Genomic DNA, 19,300 nt, shown 5'->3' on the forward strand with positions numbered 1-19,300 from the left:
ACTTCTATACAATCAGAGAGGAGTCGCCCCCTGGTGGCCAGCAGAGAGAATCACAGTTTAAGGCACTTCAGGCTTGGTGGTTCACTTTGATTCATTCGAGAAATTGTCTTCGACACACTCACTGTAAAAGGGGATATTCCAATGAGGAAGTGTATAAAAGAACAAACAGCTGACAGCATGAAAATGTGTATGTGTGTGTGTGTGTGTGTGTGTGTGTGTGTGGATGTACGATGCTTGTGTTCACCATTGAGTTCACCCAGAGTTTAATGAGAAAGACAGGAGTTTGTCGTTTTTTCTCTTCTTACTGTTCTGTTATTCTTTCCCCACTCTGTCTGAAGAAACAGTGTGTGTGTGTGTGTGTGTGGGGGGGGGGGGGGGGGGTGTAATCAAGTTACTTCTCCTGTCCAGAAAGTAGTCCAGCAGCAGGTGGGTAAATAAAGAAAGGAAAAGAGAGATAAAGAGGAATGATGGGGATAAAGAGCAGCAGTGACGGGAACACTCTGTACCTGTTATACAAGCCAAGCACACACACACACACACACACACACACACACACACACACACACACACACACACACACACACACACACACACACACACACACACACACACACTGTTCCATCCAGCCAGCATTCATCATGTCACCGTCTCTCCTCTTTAAATCTTTTTATTCTCACTCCTTCATCATCTTCACTTCACACTAAAACTCCCACATAATCATGTCCATTAGCTCCTCCTCCCTTCTTTCCTCTCCTCCTGTACGACTGCACTCCATCTGCAGTTAAAATGCACAGCGTGTCCAGCACAAACCAGCCGCCGCTGACTGTCACCGGGGCAACGCAACAACAGAATTCATGCAGAGGGAGAAAAGGGGAGAACGGGGGAGACAGAAGAAAGGCTCTGCCTCCTTCTGCAGGGCTGGAGGTTGACGGTGTGATGGAGCGGCTGGAAACGGAGTGAAACAACACAAACGGAGCGGGGAGGGAAGTGGAGGATGAGGTCACACCCCGGTCGGTCCAGAACAGAAAGTCTGTGTCTGATTGGCTCCTGATGGGACGGACAAGCAGCAACAACGGGAGCTCTCTTCTTCACAGACTCACTGTTGGGAAGTATTTAACATGGAGCCATTTTTATTAATAGTTATATTTACAGACAGCACAGCTGTTTATGACACATACACACACACAGTGACACATGGCAGGGTTTCGATTAGTTTCGTTTTTAGTCTGTACATAGAAACGTAAAGATTCAATAAGATTATCTTGTGTGGGAAGTCACCTCTTTTTCCAAGATCCAGTCTTAAAATCCCACGTTCCATGCTTCCTCCAGAACGGGAGCAACAATGGTTTTCCCATTTCAGTGGATCCTAAAATGCTGCTATGTCGCATATTAGTGTCCTGGGTTGAATATGATCTCAGTCTTTATTAGGATTTAGGATGATGAATCAGTCCAGAACACACAAACAGAGAAACATCAGCTCCTTTTGGTAAAGTCTTCGCCTCAAAGACATTCCAAACCTAAGCAGTGCAAAAACCTGTTTCCCAGTTACGTCATCAGCATGGCAGACTTTAAAAAGGAAGAGCCAAGCCGCTCTCTGGGCTCGTTAAAGTGAAGCCTGGAGGCCTGGAGGCTCAGAGGCCTGGAGACCTGGAGGCCTGGAGACCTGGAGGCCTGGAGGCTCAGAGGCCTGGAGACCTGGAGACCTGGAGGCTCGGAGGCCTGGAGACCTGGAGGCCCAGCTCCTCTTGGCAAATCCCAGTGGTTTCTGTGTGTGTGTGTTCAAGTGAAATGGCTGCATCCAACCACAATGTGGCTTGGTACTCCAGTTATGGTTTAACCATCCAAACACTCACTCCCTCTTTCTCCCACACACACACACACACACACACACACACACACACACACACACTTTGAAAATGCAGCCGTAATGTGCTTTTCTCATAGTTGGGAGCTAATCTACTGTTAATGAATCGACTGTCTCAAAGAATTCTGCTTTAGAAGCTGAGTTTTGTGCATCAACACACGTCCTCTCTTCACAAACGCTTCACTTGAGTCTCTGTAGCAGAAGAAGGATGTCAAACATCTCCCAAGTTGTCGTAGATGATATCAGGTGACCTGAGCGTGGCCTGGTGCTGCTGGGAGTACCACGATTTAGCAGGTGCAGGTTTGTGCTTGGACACCTGACTGTACAGCTCCCTCCCCCCGTCTCCTCCCCCCCAAACATTGTTGTTGTTGTTCACGTTACTGCCGGGGCCGCCATGTTTCCCAGGAGGCAGCGGCAGGGGCTCCTTTCGAGCAAAAGCGCCTCTGCCCGGCTTGGGCGCGGTGACGGGTTTGGGCCACCTGGGGGCCGGAGGATGCGGCGTGCCACGGCTCGGGCCCAGCTGGGGGGGCGAGTGTCTTTGGGAGGGGGTGCTGTAACTTGCCTCCGGGTCTTCTGACGGGTCGTCCTGTCTCCTCTGGCTGTGTGGCTCCAAACGGGCCTCGTCGTAAATACTCCTTCCTAGATTAGCGGGCTTGTGAGCGCCTCCTTTGGCGCAGCCCTCAGGTTCATCGTATATGTGGTCCACACGGGGAGCAGGAGGTGATGAAGCCCCTTCTGCTTGACCTCCTGGGGGTCGCCTGTTACTGTGCCCCCCTCTCCCTCCCCCTGCACCCCCGTTGAGACTCAGCACACTGGTTTTCTGGTTCAGCTCCAGGCTGATCCGGTCATAGACGTGTGAGTACAGGTCCGGGGGCTTCCTGGTGTTGCTGCATACGAGATGATCCACCGGGACGCCGACCCCCGAAGCCTCATCTCCTACTGGGCGGAGGCGTGGGGTGGGCACTGGATGGGTGGCTGGGCTGCTGGGCTGGCTTTGGCCTTTGATGCTGTCCACTGGGTCAGAGTAGAGGCAGTCGGCGCTGTGCAGAGGCAGGCGGACTGAATCTGCTGGCTCAGAGTAAAGACTTGCATGTTCATCAGCTGAGGAAAGACCTTTCGCTGCCGCCTGTCCCCTGGGAGACTTTGGAGGGGCCCCGCAACTCCCCAACATGACTGGTGGGTCTGGTAAACTCCTCCCCTTGAGTGCTCCTGCTGTGCCTTGCCCCCTTCCTCCTCCTCCTCCGTCTCCACCCTCTCTCTTCCCGAGCACGCCGTCAGCAGAGCCCGGCTTGCTGCCGCCTGAATCGCCGTCTGCCTCCCGGCTGCTGCAGCTGCTGCTGTCGCCGCTCCCTGCCACCACGCCGCTGGGAACGGTGTTACGGATCTGCTGCAGCGACGCAGGGCATTCTGGGTCAAAGTTGATGGGGCAGCTGAGGTGGCGCTCCTCAGCCAGGACCTTCTGTGACCGGATGGCCTGGTCCACCAGCGTGAAGATCTCGTTGCCTTGTTTGGTCTCAAAGGTGAAGGTCCCGGGGCCCGAGTCGCAGCGGCGGCCCGCCTCGAACGAAAACATCACCTAAGACGGAAAGAAAAGTGTGTGTGAGAACAGACGCTCTGCAGTCATAGCAGCTAGTCAGCACTGTGTTCCAGTCAACACTCATTTATCAAATACTTGGCACAAGAAGAAGACTCGCTTCCTTTTTCCACTCAGTTTCATTTTTCTCTTTTCTCAGTATTATCTGTTTTATTACTTGGGTGCTTTGACTTGCTGGTAAATTTGATTCCATAACAAACATCCTTGTCCTGCTTTCGTTTTCAGACCTGATGAATTCCTCTTCTTTGTATGTTGTATGTGCGTATGATCACAGCATCGCTCTTTTGAAATAAACGTGTGGACAGACAGCTCGTCATCAGTCTTTTTAAAACCCCGGTCTCGCTGTGAAGCACCACACTCTGAATAGACGGCGACGCTCCGACCACACGCACAAGCACTGCCGCTAAATGCATCACACGACTTCCTCCAACGCTGAAACGCTGCCGTCTGGGCTGAAACAGAACTTCCTCTGCCTCAACGTGTCAGGTGTGAGAAGGTTGGAGATCACCCACCCGGTCTCGGCCGTATCTCCTCAGCAGCTTGTAGGGCCACACCAGAACATTCCTCTTGGTCTTTGGGTCCTTCAGGATCAACACGTCGTTCTCTGCTTTCAGCCAGTAGTTTCCCATCAGCCCGCAGCGCTCGGACACCTCGGTGCGCTGAATGCTCACCCAGAACTCATTCACTGCAACGAGAAGATAGGAGGTGTTTTACATTCTCTTCATTTCAGTGTGTTCTTCACATGAATCCAGGCCGTTTGGTGTCCTGACCCTCCTCTCTGGAGTAGTAGATGAGGTTTTCAGACATCTGCAGGTCCTGGGTTCCTCCGTTCGAGTCTGCAGCAGTACCGGTGCTGCTGCCGCCTCCTCCCTGCCAACACACAATCAAGACGCCACATTAGGGTTTTCAGTGTTCATGGGTCGAATGGTTCCAGTTGAACCAGTGGAAGCACAGAGGAGGCAAAGAGTGAGAGAAGGGGACGAGGGAAAAGAGAGTCCCTCCGGCTTCCTCTCTGCAGACATGTGTAAAGTTACTGAGTGCACACAATAGAAGCTGTGGCCTGCACACACACTCATGTGGGGCATGTGGGACATTTTGGAAGACCCAAACAAAAAAGAACTGAGCTGCACAATAAAGAAGCCGTTCTTCAGCATTTTCTGACCAACTCAATTGTTTTTTTTCATTGAAATATTCTTGGTTATGTTGAACACACATAAAGACCTGTGCAGAGAAGATACCTGAAACGCGATGTCACACATGGTATCCATCCAGTCCTTGGCAACGTTCTTCTCAGCAGCGAACACGTGCGTCTTGTCGTTGGTCTCCACACAGAAGGCTGCCATGTTGTCTTTGGGACAGCTCTCCGTCAGTGCCGGCAGGATGGAAATGCACTCAGACAGGCGGATGATCTTCTTGTCAAGCTTCCTGGTTTTCTCATTGGACCCACTTCCAGAGCCTCCTCCGGCCCCGCCCCCTCCGCCAGAGGGTGAGTCGAAGAACTCGAGGCGGGCGATGCCATTCTGGCTGGCGGGGTAGAGGACGAACCAGTTCTTCTTCCATTTCTGATGAGGGGGAAAATGACAGGAGGACATTTAAAAATATTCATATTATTACAATTACAATGTTAATGTATTAAAATGTATGACAACCATTTTTGTTCTTTGGGTTTGCATTTTGTTTACTTGTTCTGATACAATTTTTAGTTGATTTAACTTCTTCAGATCTTTTGTTACTTTTGAATGCATCATTTCTCATTTATATACATCAACAATACGCAATGCATTTTGTTTCCTCTAAATATCAGTAAACCAACATTTAAGGCCAGAAGGCCATTTCTGAAATCTTGAAAATCATATAAGTCGACGTCGTCATGGCGACGTCACCCATTGGTTTGTGGACTACGTTTTTGAAGCCTCGAGTTTCACCCATCTTGAATTATTTTGCAGCTACTAAAGGAAGTGACCATATTTGGACTGTGGAGGAGCGACAGGTGGATCTGACTAACACAAGCAGCAGAGCAGCACCCATACTGGATCTGGATCCATGTGGATTCTGGTGTGAAGCTGCTAACAAAGCTTCATAATTCAAGATCATCTTCACATCTAAGTGTTAAAGTCATCTTAGTAGCTAATGCATTGGTAGCGTGGTAGCGACCTGTCAATCAGCAGGTAAGCCCCGCCCCTAAAGCATCCCCTGCTTTCTGGTCTGGTGGACTCTAAATGGACCATAATGTACTAAATGAACATCATGCTGGATTGAAGAAGACTTGAAACTAGAGATTGAGACCATAAACTCATGTTTACAATGTTTACTGAGATCATAAATTGAATGGGTAGAAGGTTTGGCTTCTCTTTTTATAACCGATATCTGATGATATGAACCAAACTGATATTTCCAGGTCTCTTAAGGTACGTTCACACCAAACACAAAGGGGATTTTCGTATAAAAAGTCAATGCAAAGACACACATTGTTGGAATGAATCATTTGCATGATGCGAAGGCCTATCAGCATTGAGATTCTCCTCCGTCGCCACTGAATAACAAATAGAGACAAAACAGAGACAATAAAACTATGTGGAGAAATCCGAGACTGTCTGTGGTCACTGCAGCATTTATGTCTCGATGACCTATTTGGAGTGTTGATGGAGCAGCTACAATGTTAGTGTAGCCTTCCTCCAATCGATCCCAACTCCATTGAGAAAACAAACAACAAGTTATTTTCTAGTCGTCTTGCAGACCTAACAAACCATGACTTCAGACTTTTTACAAATTGTCATCAGTATATAGTTACTTCAGCATATTTATCTGTTTATTGCAGTTGAATCAAAGAAAACAGTTTGTGTGGGTTGGTACTGCTGTAGTAAAACAGCATTCACAGTAAACACAGCTCAGTGGAATGACCCGAGCACCTCTGGGTGATGTTACACACATTAACACTAAACCTTCACAGAAGAGGAAAGGCTTCGTGTGACAGCCCTCATCACAACTAGACCTGGGACTCAACCGAGACAACAGGTCAACATAATCACACTGAGAGATGGTGTTGTTCACAGTATGAGCCGGTCCACAAGTAGGTAACAGGTGCCCTCTCCCTCCCTGAGGACGGCAGAGAGGAAGCAACGCACACAAAGGGACAGAACTAAACAATACAACACCAAATACTGAACAATAAAACACACACGGCAGGACTCCAGATGTGCACTGCTAACAATGGACATGATGACACACTCTATGTGACATTATGTGCAATCACTAAAGGAAGTAGTATATGTGATTGTGGTCAAATGCTATGATATACCAGAAATTCACACAGAATTGTAGATGTACGTATTTCATCTTATTCAGAGACATGAGTGAGTGTTACGGTTGAATTATAGTATTTGCATGTTTTAAATCAAATTAATTATTCAACACTTAATTTAACAATAAACCCAAACCAGTTGGGACTCAGTCGCCATAATGCTCATGAATTGTAACCATCACAATTATGGCAAGAACAGAAATGACAAGAATCCATGTTAATTTGAAGTGCCGTACACAACGGGCTTCAACACGTGCACATGTACATGCACGCACTCACACGTGACCCGACCTGACTAACTGCCAGAAAGGACAGGAAACGTGTGGGATTATCATTACCCAGGCTGCTCTTCACTTCCTCCTTCTGCATCCAGGTGTGTCTCATTGTGGGTGTGTGTGTGTGTGTGTGTGTGTGTGTGTGTGTGTGTGTGTGTGTGTGCATCTCTTTGTTATTCCCTCTGTGCATTCTGAACCATCTGTTGCACAAGTGCATGCAGACACACATCTTAACAAACGTGTGATTGTGCAGTAAACATGAACAGGACAACAAACATTAACCCCTGTTGCAAAAGGGTCCTTAGATGTGTGTGTGCGTATGTGTGTGTGTGTGTGTGTGTGGGAGACAGAGAGAGAGAGAGAGAGAGAAACAGCTGCTCCATATAAGGCAACGGACCGTTATCAGCTAATACTGAGTGGAAATTATGCAAAAAAAAGAGCATGACAGCGAGAGAGAGAGAGAGAGAGAGAGAGAGAGAGAGAGAGAGAGAGAGAGAGAGAGAGAGAGAGAGAGAGAGAGAGAGACTTCCTCCCTGGTGTCCTGTCTGTTCACCAGAATGGACCTGCAATTCTACAGCGCTGTTCTAGTCTTTTCTGTTTGACCACTCAAGGCTATTTACACTGTCTACATTCACACACACACACACACACACACACACACACACACACACAGCCCATCAGGATCTACTCTAACTCATTCACACACCGTGGCGTGGCCTTCAGGGGTCGTGGTTCAGTATCTGTCACAAGGACACTTTATCGTCATATTGACCAATTCAATTGCTGTTGCGTTAATCATTGACGTTCTTAAGAAAGGCAACACTATGATTGTGAAGGTCAAAAGATAATCAACATTGTGTTTTCTTTTGTTTGTCCTTCTCCACATATTCTCTTTGTGAGTGACGTTCAGCATCAGCTGCGTCAAGCTGGTCGAAGAAATGAAACCCATCTCTAATGGACTTGACAAGTGCACAACAATATGACTTCCTTGTTTATTTGTCATGAATGCAGAATGAAGGCAAGCACAAGCTAGGCGGGAGACGAATATTTCATGTCACGATCATCTTGCCAAAATAATTGTGATTCACGATATTATCCCGACGATCTTCGAAATATGCTTCAAACTCTTAAAATAGCACGAAAACATCACTTTACACTTTGTTAAGAAACAAATGCTTTTATTGTGTCACCGATAAGACACATTTCTTTAGTGACATCCTTTTAGTGAAAAGAAATCTAAAATCTTGAATAAGATGATCATAAATCATAAATTCTTCCTGTATAATTAAGGATATGATAAAAGAAAAATACATTTTTGTATCCAGTGTTATTTAAAACATGCAGGCTCTATTTTTCACTTCTTTACCATGATAACAAAGTAGACAGTGTTTTCACGATATTTATGATTATCCTGATAATGGAAATTCACCACAATCAACTTGTTTTTAGCGCGATCTGCGATAAAATCCTATAATGTCCCATAGTGCACGTATCATTGTGAATGCTTGTGAAATTAATCGTTGCTTTCCTTTGGAGGCCTTGCAGAGTTTTCTTGTTCATGTGCCCACTAGTCAGTACATTAACACATTAGATTAGATGTCTTTAAAACAAAGCAAAACATGTCTTGTTTGATTTTCCTGTATAAAGGAAGGTTTTCAGAAACTCCATCTTTCAGGTCTCTGACATTCAACACTGAAGTTGACAAAGTTGCGGTTTTGTTGTCAGGTGAGATCACAACAAAGACGAGTCTAGAGAATATGAGATTAGAGAGAAATGAAGCCAAGGCTGAAGTGCCTTAAACTTGCATTCTCTCTGCTGGCCATCAGGGGGCGACTCCTCTGGTTGCAAAAAGAAGTCTGACTGCATGAAGTCTATGAGAAAGTCTGCTTCTACTTGATGTATTATGTCAGTAAACATTGTAAACATGAGTTTATGGTCTCAATCTCTAGTTTCAAGTCTTCTTCAATCCAGCATGATGTTCTTTTAGTACATTATGGTCCATTTAGAGGCTGGGCTACCTTGTGATGGACAGGTCGTTACCATTGCCTTGATACTTTAACACTTAGCTGTAAAGTTGAATTATGAAGCTAACTTTGTAAGCAGCTTCACACCAGAATCCAGATGGCTCCAGATCCAGTAAGGGTGCTGCTCTGCCACTTGTGTTTGTCAGATCCACCCGTCACTCCTCCACAGTCCAAATATGGTCACTTCCATTTACTAGTTGTAAGAAATCCAAGATGGCTACGGCTGACAACTCGAGGCTTCAAAACCCTAGTCCACAAACCAGATGATCGCCATGACTACGTCCACTTCTACAGTCTAGTCCATATGAAGTTCATGACTGGTCAACACAGGTGACAGCATGATAGACTTAGTATGAACAGTCCAAAGACAAGTGTGTCCGTTAGAAGATGAAGATGAGCTGTACCAGTAATGGGAGGGAGAGCTGCTCGTCCAGCAGTGATGCTACAAACCTTCTCCAGGAGCAACCTCCACATGATGTTCCAACTCAACCAAAGGCAACTTTAAAACAGAGCCTGAGCCATTCAAATGTCATCATCACAATCCCACAGAAACAGCTCACTGACAATATGAAACAGCCAACATGTCATTCACCTGACAAGATGTTCATGTATTATTATTCATTCATTTTACTTTATTTTTAATGCAAAGCAGAACCAAACAGCATGTTGTCGTCATTAAGAATGAATTCAGCTTCAATCTGCTTCCAAAACAGGGTTTTGTTTCCAGCAATATTCCAATTCCAGGTTGAAATAATATGCCAACCTGACCTTGATAAGAAGAGGTCCTGATAAGCAGCCAACCTGCACCGTGATCCAAACCAAAAGCAAAACTACAGACTGCAGATCAAGTATCTTGGATGATTGTGTGTGTGGCAGACAAAGCACTAAATCATACACACACTCACATCGCTGTGCTGCATGTTTGAGCCACGACGACGTCTACACGTGTAAACGGGTCGACTCCGGCCCGCTGCTCACCACGTCTACTGTACACACACGTCTCAGCTGCAGCTCATCACCACAAGTATTTGGCATGCGTTACACTCCGGCATTTTTCACGTGTGATTTTGATTGGCTGACACGGTGTCATGCTTTGGATGTTATGAATACCTTTGTAACGGCATGTGCGTCAAACTGAAGAGACAGCAGCAGATTGTGTCTCCGTGTCCTGCAGTGTTGGAGAGGATATCTGGGGATTGTTCATAAACACTTTCTATCTTGTCTCTAGTCTTTCATATTTGTTCAGAGAAATTCAACTCGGAAACAGAAGCTGGAATCTATAAAAAAAATGGGGCATTTTATTAAATCATTTGACAAACTAAAACATATTGTTTCCATTTTATTTATTTTTTTGTCCACCAACTGATCTAATGGTTTGCACATGCATGGGCCTGGACCAACACTGAATTCATCTGATTCTTTTGGGAATATTACACAAAACGAGTGCTGGCAAGTTCAAAAGGTTGATTCAGAAAACAACAAATGCAAAAAAAATGCTCAGTGACGAAACACAATCATCAATCCAAATGATGATGAAGCCAATGCTTTCCTCCATTTCCCTGCTGGAGCGTCTGAACTCTTCTGGGTGTAATAACTAGTGCTTAGTTTGGACCAAACCTACCTGGATTTTGTTATTTGCATAACATACCTGAGAAACATTTGAACACAATTCTCCTTGATTCTTTGAGTTCTCCCCCTAACACTGTGAACTAGTGGATATGGGAGGTGGTTACCAAAGTCTGTCAAATGAGAGCTGGATGCATCCTCATGGTTTACATAGAAGCCTGCTGCAGAAACTTCACATAAAACAGCAGAAACAGAAACCTGGGCAACACGTTGCTGCTGCACTCTTAAGTCACATTTTCCGACTGTGCACGTAGGAACGAGCCTACATGAGTGTGTGTGTGTGTGTGTGTGTGTGTGTGTGTGTGTGTGTGTGTGTGTGTGTGTGTGTGTGTGTGTGTGTGTGTGTGTGTGTGTGTGTGTGTCCACTGACAGCTCTAATGATTGCATAATTCACCCAGCAAACCTCAACCCAGTTTCAACACTTGCAGCTTCCTGAAATATGATTTTCTATTCTTGGTTTTTGTTTGTTCTCTCCTCTACTCTGTTAATCATTTTTGTTCGTTCATGTTCTATTGTTTCTAAAAGGCATTGAAAGTTGTGGTTTGGAAGTATGAATATCTATTATGGATTGGTGATTTCCGGGCAGGAGACAGGGCCAGAACGTTTTGTTGATCCATGTCACATGACCAGAGACACACACAGACGGACAAAGACCCTCTCACGGATCTCAAAGAGTGAGTTCTTATCCAGCGGTGCACCGAGAGCCAAGGCAAGGCTGCGTGGAGGCCAGAGACTGAAAGCCACCCACAGGTGCTCTCATGACATTCAGCCGCTGGAGGAACGATGGAGGTGTCAGAGTAAAGACTGATGAAGTGGAAATATGTCTTCATGTGAAAACACAAGCAACAACAACTCTCAAAGTGTCGTCTGTCTGTCTGCCTGCCTGTCTGCCTACCTGCCTGTCTGTCTGTCTGTCTGTCTGTCGTCATTGACTGATCGTTAAGGAGTACGATGGGGAGGGTGAGCAGCTCATACGTGCACATGCATCTTCGCTCACACTCAGACGTCCACAGCAGCTTCACTCCTTCACCTCACACACAGCAGCTTCACCTCACACACAGCAGCTTCATCTCACACACAGCAATTTCACCTCACACACAGTAGCTTTACACCTTCACCTCACACACAGCAGCTTCACCTCCACATCACCACATTAAAACAGGGCCGGATCAGAGCAGCGCTGCTACTACTTCCTTTCTCTGCGTGTACGGTGTCTGACGACGCTGGCCAACAATGACTTGCCTGTAATTGCACCATGATGTGTTCTATTTATTTGTCATGACGTAAAACGTTCCTCCCTTATGGTTTAATACTGGGAATGGCACCAAGTAAACGTCACATGTGTATGAATTAAAGACATATTAGACTTAATGGAAGGCCCCGAACAATGAGGTTTCAGAGAGAGCGCCTCCTTCTGCTGCCAAGATGCAATGTCTACTATCTTCATGTCTACATGAACTGACATCAACAGGCTGGATTAGTCTGATAAGCATGTGGTGTTTGCCTCACCATTCCTACAGTGTTCCTGGAGAGGACCCGTTTAATGATTTAGTCAGAGATATGAGGACTTACTTGTGATGGGCAGCAGTGGCTGTAGGTTTCCTATAATATTCATGCAAAGCTTGTTGGTGGAAACATGCAGCTACTTTTATTGTGTGTCCTCATATATTACTGGATCATTATATTCATATTACATGTCTGTAGCTCGTATCATGTTGATGGTGTATAGCATCCACGGTGCTCATTATGGGATCACTAGCTACAGTTACTCCTCGTCATGAACACATCTGTGTCTGTGACTTACCTTCCCAAACTTCTGATGCTGCACATACAGCTGTCCGTCCTTCACGTGGATGTCCATGCCGCGGACGCTGCAGGGCCGCCCTTCTTCTACAACACCAGGTCCACTTCAACTTGACTGAACAGGACTCAGGGAAATCACTCTTTAGGGGTCCTGTCCTATATCCCCTCTCAACTTCCCCCTTGTCTCACTTCCGCCCCCAGCCGTTAAACGCGCCTCTCGTAGCGCTCGCGCTCAGTGGACGGTGTCGTCATGGAGATAAAAGAGGTCCAGAAAGCCGCCGCGGTCCCGACGAACTTTAGATGTGACCAAATGTTGTCGGTGGTAGCCTGTCTGTCGCCTCTCTCTCCCTCCTGTTGGGCTGGGACAGTGGAAAGCCACACTTAATAGATAAGTAAAGCTTCCGGCTACAACTTTCAAAATAAAGGTCTGACTAATGAACATCAGGTGGCACAGTGCATTACAGATATAATCTAGCGTTTGGATTTGATTTCCAGGTCCTCAAAGTGTCGCCTTAAAGTCTCTTTTACTTCAATTGACATTATGCTTTTACTAGATAACGTGTATAAGGTACCAACATATTTGCAATTAATCAAAATACAGCAAAAAAAAACACAACTTGAATGTAAAGTGAATCGTGCAAATGAAGGTCATGAATCCTATCATCGTTGTTTATTCCATCTGATGATTCCTAGACTAGTTCATGAGTTTGAACTGTGAAAGACTTCACATCCGGTTTGGGAGTGCGGCGGCGGTGCTTGACGCTGCGCGTGCTGAGCGCACGAGCCGCTCCTCTTCTTCCTCTCCTCCCACCTCCTCACTCTTGTGTAACTTCTGTCGGTTTCAGCTCTGACACGCACTTTCTCAGATACATATGCATGATGTAAATGGTACTTTTGACTGCATGTAACAACAGATGATGTTGATTTGGCAAATAAGCTGCTGGGCATCCCGGCAGGACTACACCTCACACAAACCTGCTGCTATTCCTCACACGAAGACATCAAGTCAGAGCGGGCTTAATCTGGGATAAATAACTACAGAGATACCACACACAGTTCAAGTAGCCAGAGAAGTGTAGGCTATATATTATGTTTTTAAAGAGCCTGTGTTGGCAAAGTGAAGCTGCCCCCAAAGTGAATGTGTTACAGATGCCTCCTGCTGGCTCACAGTGTGACTTAAAGTTGTTGTTCTTTTGAAAATGGTGCTAAATCTCCGTTTGTATATTCGGCATATACTTGACACTGAGTGGGTTTTAGACCATGAGCCACCATGGTGGAGCTATGAGGTCGCCGGTCCGGAGCTCGGCAATTATTTTATTACTTTTTATAGTTATTTATTTATTTTTACAAATGTACGTGCAGTCATCCAAACAGGGATGTGAGCGAGGATTCAGTGCATGTTGTCGAAAAGCACGCGCGCGAGCGCGAGTACGCGCGCACACACAGAAGAACAGTGAGAGTAAATTGTGCAGTTTTAATAAAAGTATTTTTACAAGGTGTGAGGGAGATTTTTTTTTTTTTAACCTTTATTTTACCAGGAAAGTACCATTGAGATTAAAAACATCTTTTTCAAGGGAGACCTGGCCAAGAGGCAGCAAAAGTTACAAAGTTACAATATACAGACAACAATTATAAAATACAGTAACAAGTAAAGGAGGTCGTCTCGAGTGCTCTCAGCCTGGATTTAAAAGCATTCAAAGATATCAATTCAGTTAATTTCCAATCTTTTTTGCAGCATGTTCCAGGTAGAAGGAGCAGAATAGACGAAAACCTTTTTTCCCAGTTCTGTGCGGGCAAATGGAACAGACAACAACAACTGATCGTTTGAACGCAAACCATAAGAATCAACACTTCTCCGTGTGATTAAATGACAGATGTAGGATGGCAGTAGCCCAAGCATGGCCTTGTAGATAAAAGTGCACCAGCGACCCAGCCTCCTGGTGGACAAAGAAGGCCATCCCACTCGAGAATACAACTCACAGTGATGAGTAAGGGCTCTACAGTTAGTTATAAACCTCAGAGATTTGAATTATATTCATCAAACGATTTCCCGTTAACAAATGAAAAGCACGGTCGCCACCTAGAGCACATTTAGCAGCATTGCAGGAAGGAGCTCAGCTGCCGCTCTCGCGATATTTGCGAACTGTAAGTGCATATGGAAATCTAAAGCAGGAAATAAAGGATGGCGTCAGTGTTCGGCGGAGTAGAGGGGTGAGAACGAGTTCACATATTCAACTAAAGCGACGATTAGATTTGATGTGTCAACCATCAGTTCATGTGTGTGTGTTCCAGGCTGCTGTCGGTGTGTTCGCTGTTGTTACAGTCGTTAAGTGTTTCATAGATCCGTGTTCTGACCGGGGAAGCGTCTTTTTTATTGTGTCACGTGACCACTTCCTCTCCCTCACATTATCTACAAATATGCGTCTTTATGAAGCGTTTCCCACTTAAAAAGGAAACTACTATTCGTGTCTTTATATATCGCAGCAAATGCATGTTTGTTTTAACTGTCACCTGGTTTTATACTGTTACTGTATACTGTTTACCGTTTGTGTACAAAGTCTAGTATTGTATTTTGCATCTGCTACTGATGCTTCTGTTATTTGCAGATCCCCTTTGTGCTGCTTAAACCCTGAACATTACCCCACGGCGGGACTAACACCTCTCATCCTGTCTTTCTTGTTCTTGGTGCTCTCTCTGGTCTCTCCCATCCCCTCTGGTCTCTCTCTGGTCTCTCCCGTCCCCTCTGGTCTCTCTCTGGTCTCTCCCGTCCCCTCTGGTCTCTCCCGTCCCCTCTGGTCTCTCTCTGGTCTCTCCCATCCCCTCTGGTCTCTCTCTGGTCTCTCCCGTCCCCTCTGGTCTCTCCCATCCCCTCTGGTCTCTCTCTGGTCTCTCCCGTCCCCTCTGGTCTCTCCCGTCCCCTCTGTTCTCTCTCTGGTCTCTCCCATCCCCTCTGGTCTCTCTCTGGTCTCTCCCGTCCCCTCTGGTCTCTCCCGTCCCCTCTGGTCTCTCCCTGGTCTCTCTCTGGTCTCTCCTGTCCCCTCTGGTCTCTCTCTGGTCTCTCTCTGGTCTCTCCCGTCCCCTCTGGTCTCTCCCTGGTCTCTCTCTGGTCTCTCCCGTCCCCTCTGGTCTCTCTCTGGTCTCTCTCTGGTCTCTCCCTGGTCTCTCTCTGGTCTCTCCCATCCCCTCTGGTCTCTCCCATCCCCTCTGGTCTCTCTCTGGTCTCTCCCGTCCCCTCTGGTCTCTCCCATCCCCTCTGGTCTCTCTCTGGTCTCTCCCGTCCTCTCTGGTCTCTCTCTGGTCTCTCCCGTCCCCTCTGGTCTCTCTCTGGTCTCTCTCTGGTCTCTCCCGTCCCCTCTGGTCTCTCCCGTCCCCTCTGGTCTCTCTCTGGTCTCTCCCATCCCCTCTGGTCTCTCTCTGGTCTCTCCCGTCCCCTCTGGTCTCTCCCGTCCCCTCTGGTCTCTCCCTGGTCTCTCTCTGGTCTCTCCTGTCCCCTCTGGTCTCTCTCTGGTCTCTCTCTGGTCTCTCCCGTCCCCTCTGGTCTCTCCCTGGTCTCTCTCTGGTCTCTCCCGTCCCCTCTGGTCTCTCTCTGGTCTCTCTCTGGTCTCTCCCTGGTCTCTCTCTGGTCTCTCCCATCCCCTCTGGTCTCTCCCATCCCCTCTGGTCTCTCTCTGGTCTCTCCCGTCCCCTCTGGTCTCTCCCATCCCCTCTGGTCTCTCTCTGGTCTCTCCCGTCCTCTCTGGTCTCTCTCTGGTCTCTCCCGTCCCCTCTGGTCTCTCTCTGGTCTCTCTCTGGTCTCTCTCTGGTCTCTCTGGTCTCTTCCGTCCCCTCTGGTCTGTCTCTGGTCTCTCCCGTTCCCTCTGGTCTCTCCCGTCCCCTCTGGTGTCTCTCTGGTGTCTCTCTGGTCTCTCCAGTGGAGGGACCCATTCCAAAGCAGTGCTGGTGGCAGCAGATGGAAGGATCCTGGCAGAGACGGAGGGCCCGTCCACCAACCACTGGGTGAGGGAGTAGAAACGTAGGATGAAGTACGGATGGCAGCGAGGGGGAGTGGAGGAACACGGGGATGTGGGGCTTTGTGTTTATGTTTCTCATAAGACCAACATCTGATTGCATGTACACAGTTGGTCGGAGTGGACAAATGTATCGAAACCATCAACGACATGATCCAGAGAGCCAAGATGGAGGCAGGGCTGGATCCGAACACGCCACTGTGCTTATTGGTCAGTCCCAGTGTTTGTCAAATGCTGATCCGCCTCATGGAAGTGTGATGTCATCACTGCCTTCCTGTACGTGCAGGGCATGTCTCTGAGTGGAGGGGAGCAGAAAGCCGCCATTGACAAACTGATCGCTGACATGAAGCAACGGTTCCCCACTCTCAGCCAGCACTACTTCATCACCACGGATGCAATCGGCGCCATGGCGACCGCCAGTGATCGCGGTAACTAGTCTTTGCAGTGCAGGCAAGGTTCAACATAAGAGTGCTGGAGCAGCGTGTGAGAGCAGCCTGCAGATACACGGCATTTCATCACTTATTATTTAAACCAAAACATGTATATAAAATGTGATAAAACAATGTATACTGTAGCATCTATATTTATATTTGAAATATACTCAAAGATACAGTTGAAATCCAGCTTGATACTTTACCCCCTTAGGTGGCTCAGTATCAAAGTGATCTCATTTATTGTATGTCTTTCCACACTTTATGGCTCAGCAGCGTCATCACTCCTGTCATATAATGTAAGCTCAGACTGACTGCTGTTCCCTGTAGGAGGAGCAGTGTTGATATCAGGGACCGGATCGAACTGCAAGTTGGTCAACCCCAGTGGATCAGAGGTCGGCTGTGGAGGCTGGGGTCACATGATGGGTGATGAAGGGTCAGGTAACCATGGCAATTTGTATATGAATCATTTCTAGCTTTACTGATCGGACCACAGTCTTTGAACACGTCTGCATGTCTCAGCGTTCTGGATCTCTCACTTGGCGGTGAAGACGGTGTTTGACGCCGAAGACAAGCTGGCGGCTCCTCCTCATGACATCACACTCGTCAGAAAGGCCATGGAGGAATACTTCCAGGTTAGTTACAGTCCGTCAGAATGCCTTGTGGAAAAAAATGCAGAAATGAAAAAAAAACTACAATTAATCCCAGGTGTCAAATTTGATGGGCATGCTGCCGCACCTCTACAGAAACTTCCAGAAGTCCCACTTTGCCGGTTTGTGCAAGAAGCTGGCTGAAGGTAGGCGCCACATCACTTCCTGTTTGGTTCCAGTCACAAAGTAAAAGATTTGAATGGACGTGTGCTCGTGTTCAGGTGCAGAAGCAGGCGATGCTCTCTGTCGGCACGTGTTCATGCAGGCTGGAAGGATCCTGGCCAAACATATAGAAGCAGTCTTACCTGAAGCACAGGAGGTATCCTACACACACACACACACACACACACATCTCCACAGTCACTTGTTCTAAACATTCACACACCAATGTCTTGGTCTCTCTCTCTTGGGATGCGTCCAGCCTCTGTTGAGCGGGGAGCTGGGCCTGCCCATCCTTTGTGTGGGCTCCGTGTGGAAGAGCTGGGATCTTCTGAGTCCAGGTCAGTGTCCCCCAAACCAAGACCACGAGGCCCAGCTGAAGAAAGCCCACCAAAACTCCTCTCTTTGTTTCTGTGCAGGCTTCACGGAGGTCTTGGATAAAGTGGCATCATCTGACAAGTTCAAGGGCCGTTTCCATGGCTACAGCCTCCTGCTTTTGCAGCAGTCCTCAGCGCTTGGTGGCGCTAGTCTGGGTGCTCAGAGTATCGGCGAAACCTTGCCGTTGGATTACAAAGCTAACGCTAAAGTCTTCTACCGGCACACTTTCAACAGCATCCAATGAGAGAGAAACTGAACGTCCTGTAGATCTGAACCAATCAGTGTTCAGCTAAAGGGATGCTGTATTGCTCTAATCCTCCTTGTTTACCTACTGCAATGATGATTATTGTAACAATTAATGAAAGATGGTAGCACTTGGTTTGATCTCACAACAAGATACCAAGAAGAAGGTTGAAAATACTCCAATTCTTGTCTTTTAAAGTTGCATTGCAACTTTTTTGACAACTAAATTGATATTACTTTTATTTTATTGTGATTGCAAATCTTTGTACCTTTACAACACTTGTTTACGTTTGACATTCCTAATAATAAAATACTGTTAACGTGACAGAAAACTCATTCAGGGTTGCAAATATTCTCTGATCCCAAGATGAATGAGGTCACTGTTGTGTCTTATGTGAATTTCCACATTTTTTAAATTAAAAATGCTCACTTTTTGTTCATGTTGTGGTTATTATAGGCTGAAAAATGAAACATTTTATTCATCTTTTGCACACTTGTGTTTGTTTCTAGTAGATGGTCTATTACCCCACGTCTACTTGTCACCAATACATCATGTCATTCACATTATGGGGACATGTCCCATGTGCTATGTTACTAATAATCATCCACGTACGCGGTGCTGGGGGAGTTATTAGGCAAATTCAGACTTGTCATTGAATTAGAGACTGCAGAAGGCTGCTTCGGGTTTCCTGTTTAACTGTCGAGCAGCGTTTCTGTGAGCTCTATCCACTGAATATCACCTCACACATGATGGTGGACATGAACGACAGCAGGAGGAATGATGAGTCAGGACGAGTGACCGTGTGTGCTGCTACAATCAACATGAACATGGTTGAAATCTAAAGCAGGAACATTCCACTGGCTCCCAGACAGTGTTGAGTCTAGCATGTAGGAACATGCACCAGCGTGCCTTGTTTCCAAGTTTCAACCCCCCCCCCCCCCCCA

The 19,300-nt window shown here is 46.8% G+C and overlaps 2 protein-coding genes across 6 annotated transcripts; one reads left to right on the forward strand and one right to left on the reverse strand.

Moving 5' to 3' along the window:
- Positions 1 to 270: 270 nt before the first annotated feature.
- dok1b (docking protein 1b) lies at positions 271 to 12,849 on the reverse strand. 5 transcript variants are annotated; one of them, XR_014596649.1, is made up of 6 exons: positions 12,489 to 12,849; positions 4,697 to 5,020; positions 4,229 to 4,328; positions 3,971 to 4,143; positions 1,728 to 3,440; positions 271 to 1,695 (listed from the first exon to the last, which is right to left on the reverse strand). XR_014596649.1 is itself a non-coding variant. In XM_084003717.1 (5 exons), the coding sequence occupies exons 1-5, from the start codon at positions 12,543 to 12,545 to the stop codon at positions 2,076 to 2,078; spliced, it is 2,019 nt and encodes a 672-aa protein (XP_083859843.1). In that variant the 5' UTR covers positions 12,546 to 12,849; the 3' UTR covers positions 271 to 2,075. The 5 variants fall into 5 exon arrangements, 1 of the variants encoding a protein (XP_083859843.1); XR_014596650.1 differs by having other exon boundaries at positions 271 to 1,615; positions 1,664 to 3,440; XR_014596651.1 differs by having other exon boundaries at positions 271 to 1,615; positions 1,648 to 3,440.
- A 1,776-nt stretch (positions 12,850 to 14,625) lies between these two features.
- Positions 14,626 to 18,789, forward strand: nagk (N-acetylglucosamine kinase). The gene is made up of 10 exons (XM_084003732.1): positions 14,626 to 14,698; positions 16,399 to 16,483; positions 16,606 to 16,704; positions 16,781 to 16,922; positions 17,256 to 17,366; positions 17,448 to 17,560; positions 17,634 to 17,721; positions 17,797 to 17,894; positions 17,997 to 18,075; positions 18,154 to 18,789. Exons 1-10 carry the CDS (start codon positions 14,670 to 14,672, stop codon positions 18,354 to 18,356), a joined length of 1,047 nt encoding a protein of 348 aa, XP_083859858.1. The 5' UTR covers positions 14,626 to 14,669; the 3' UTR covers positions 18,357 to 18,789.
- Positions 18,790 to 19,300: the final 511 nt, after the last annotated feature.

Source organism: Eutrigla gurnardus, assembly GCF_963514095.1.
Source record: "Eutrigla gurnardus genome assembly, chromosome: 23".
Taxonomy (NCBI): domain Eukaryota; kingdom Metazoa; phylum Chordata; class Actinopteri; order Perciformes; family Triglidae; genus Eutrigla; species Eutrigla gurnardus.

Coding starts and splice junctions, on each gene's coding strand:
- dok1b (XM_084003717.1), bottom strand. CDS start 12,545: ATGGACATCCACGTGAAGGACGGACAGCTGTATGTGCAGCATCAGAAG. Junction 5,021..12,488: donor AGCATCAGAAGTTTGGGAAG/GTAAGTCACAGA, acceptor CCCCCTCATCAG/AAATGGAAGAAGAACTGGTT. Junction 4,329..4,696: donor TGTGTGACATCGCGTTTCAG/GTATCTTCTCTG, acceptor GTGTGTTGGCAG/GGAGGAGGCGGCAGCAGCAC.
- nagk (XM_084003732.1), top strand. CDS start 14,670: ATGGCGTCAGTGTTCGGCGGAGTAGAGGG. Junction 16,705..16,780: donor ACACGCCACTGTGCTTATTG/GTCAGTCCCAGT, acceptor CTGTACGTGCAG/GGCATGTCTCTGAGTGGAGG. Junction 17,895..17,996: donor TCTTACCTGAAGCACAGGAG/GTATCCTACACA, acceptor GGATGCGTCCAG/CCTCTGTTGAGCGGGGAGCT.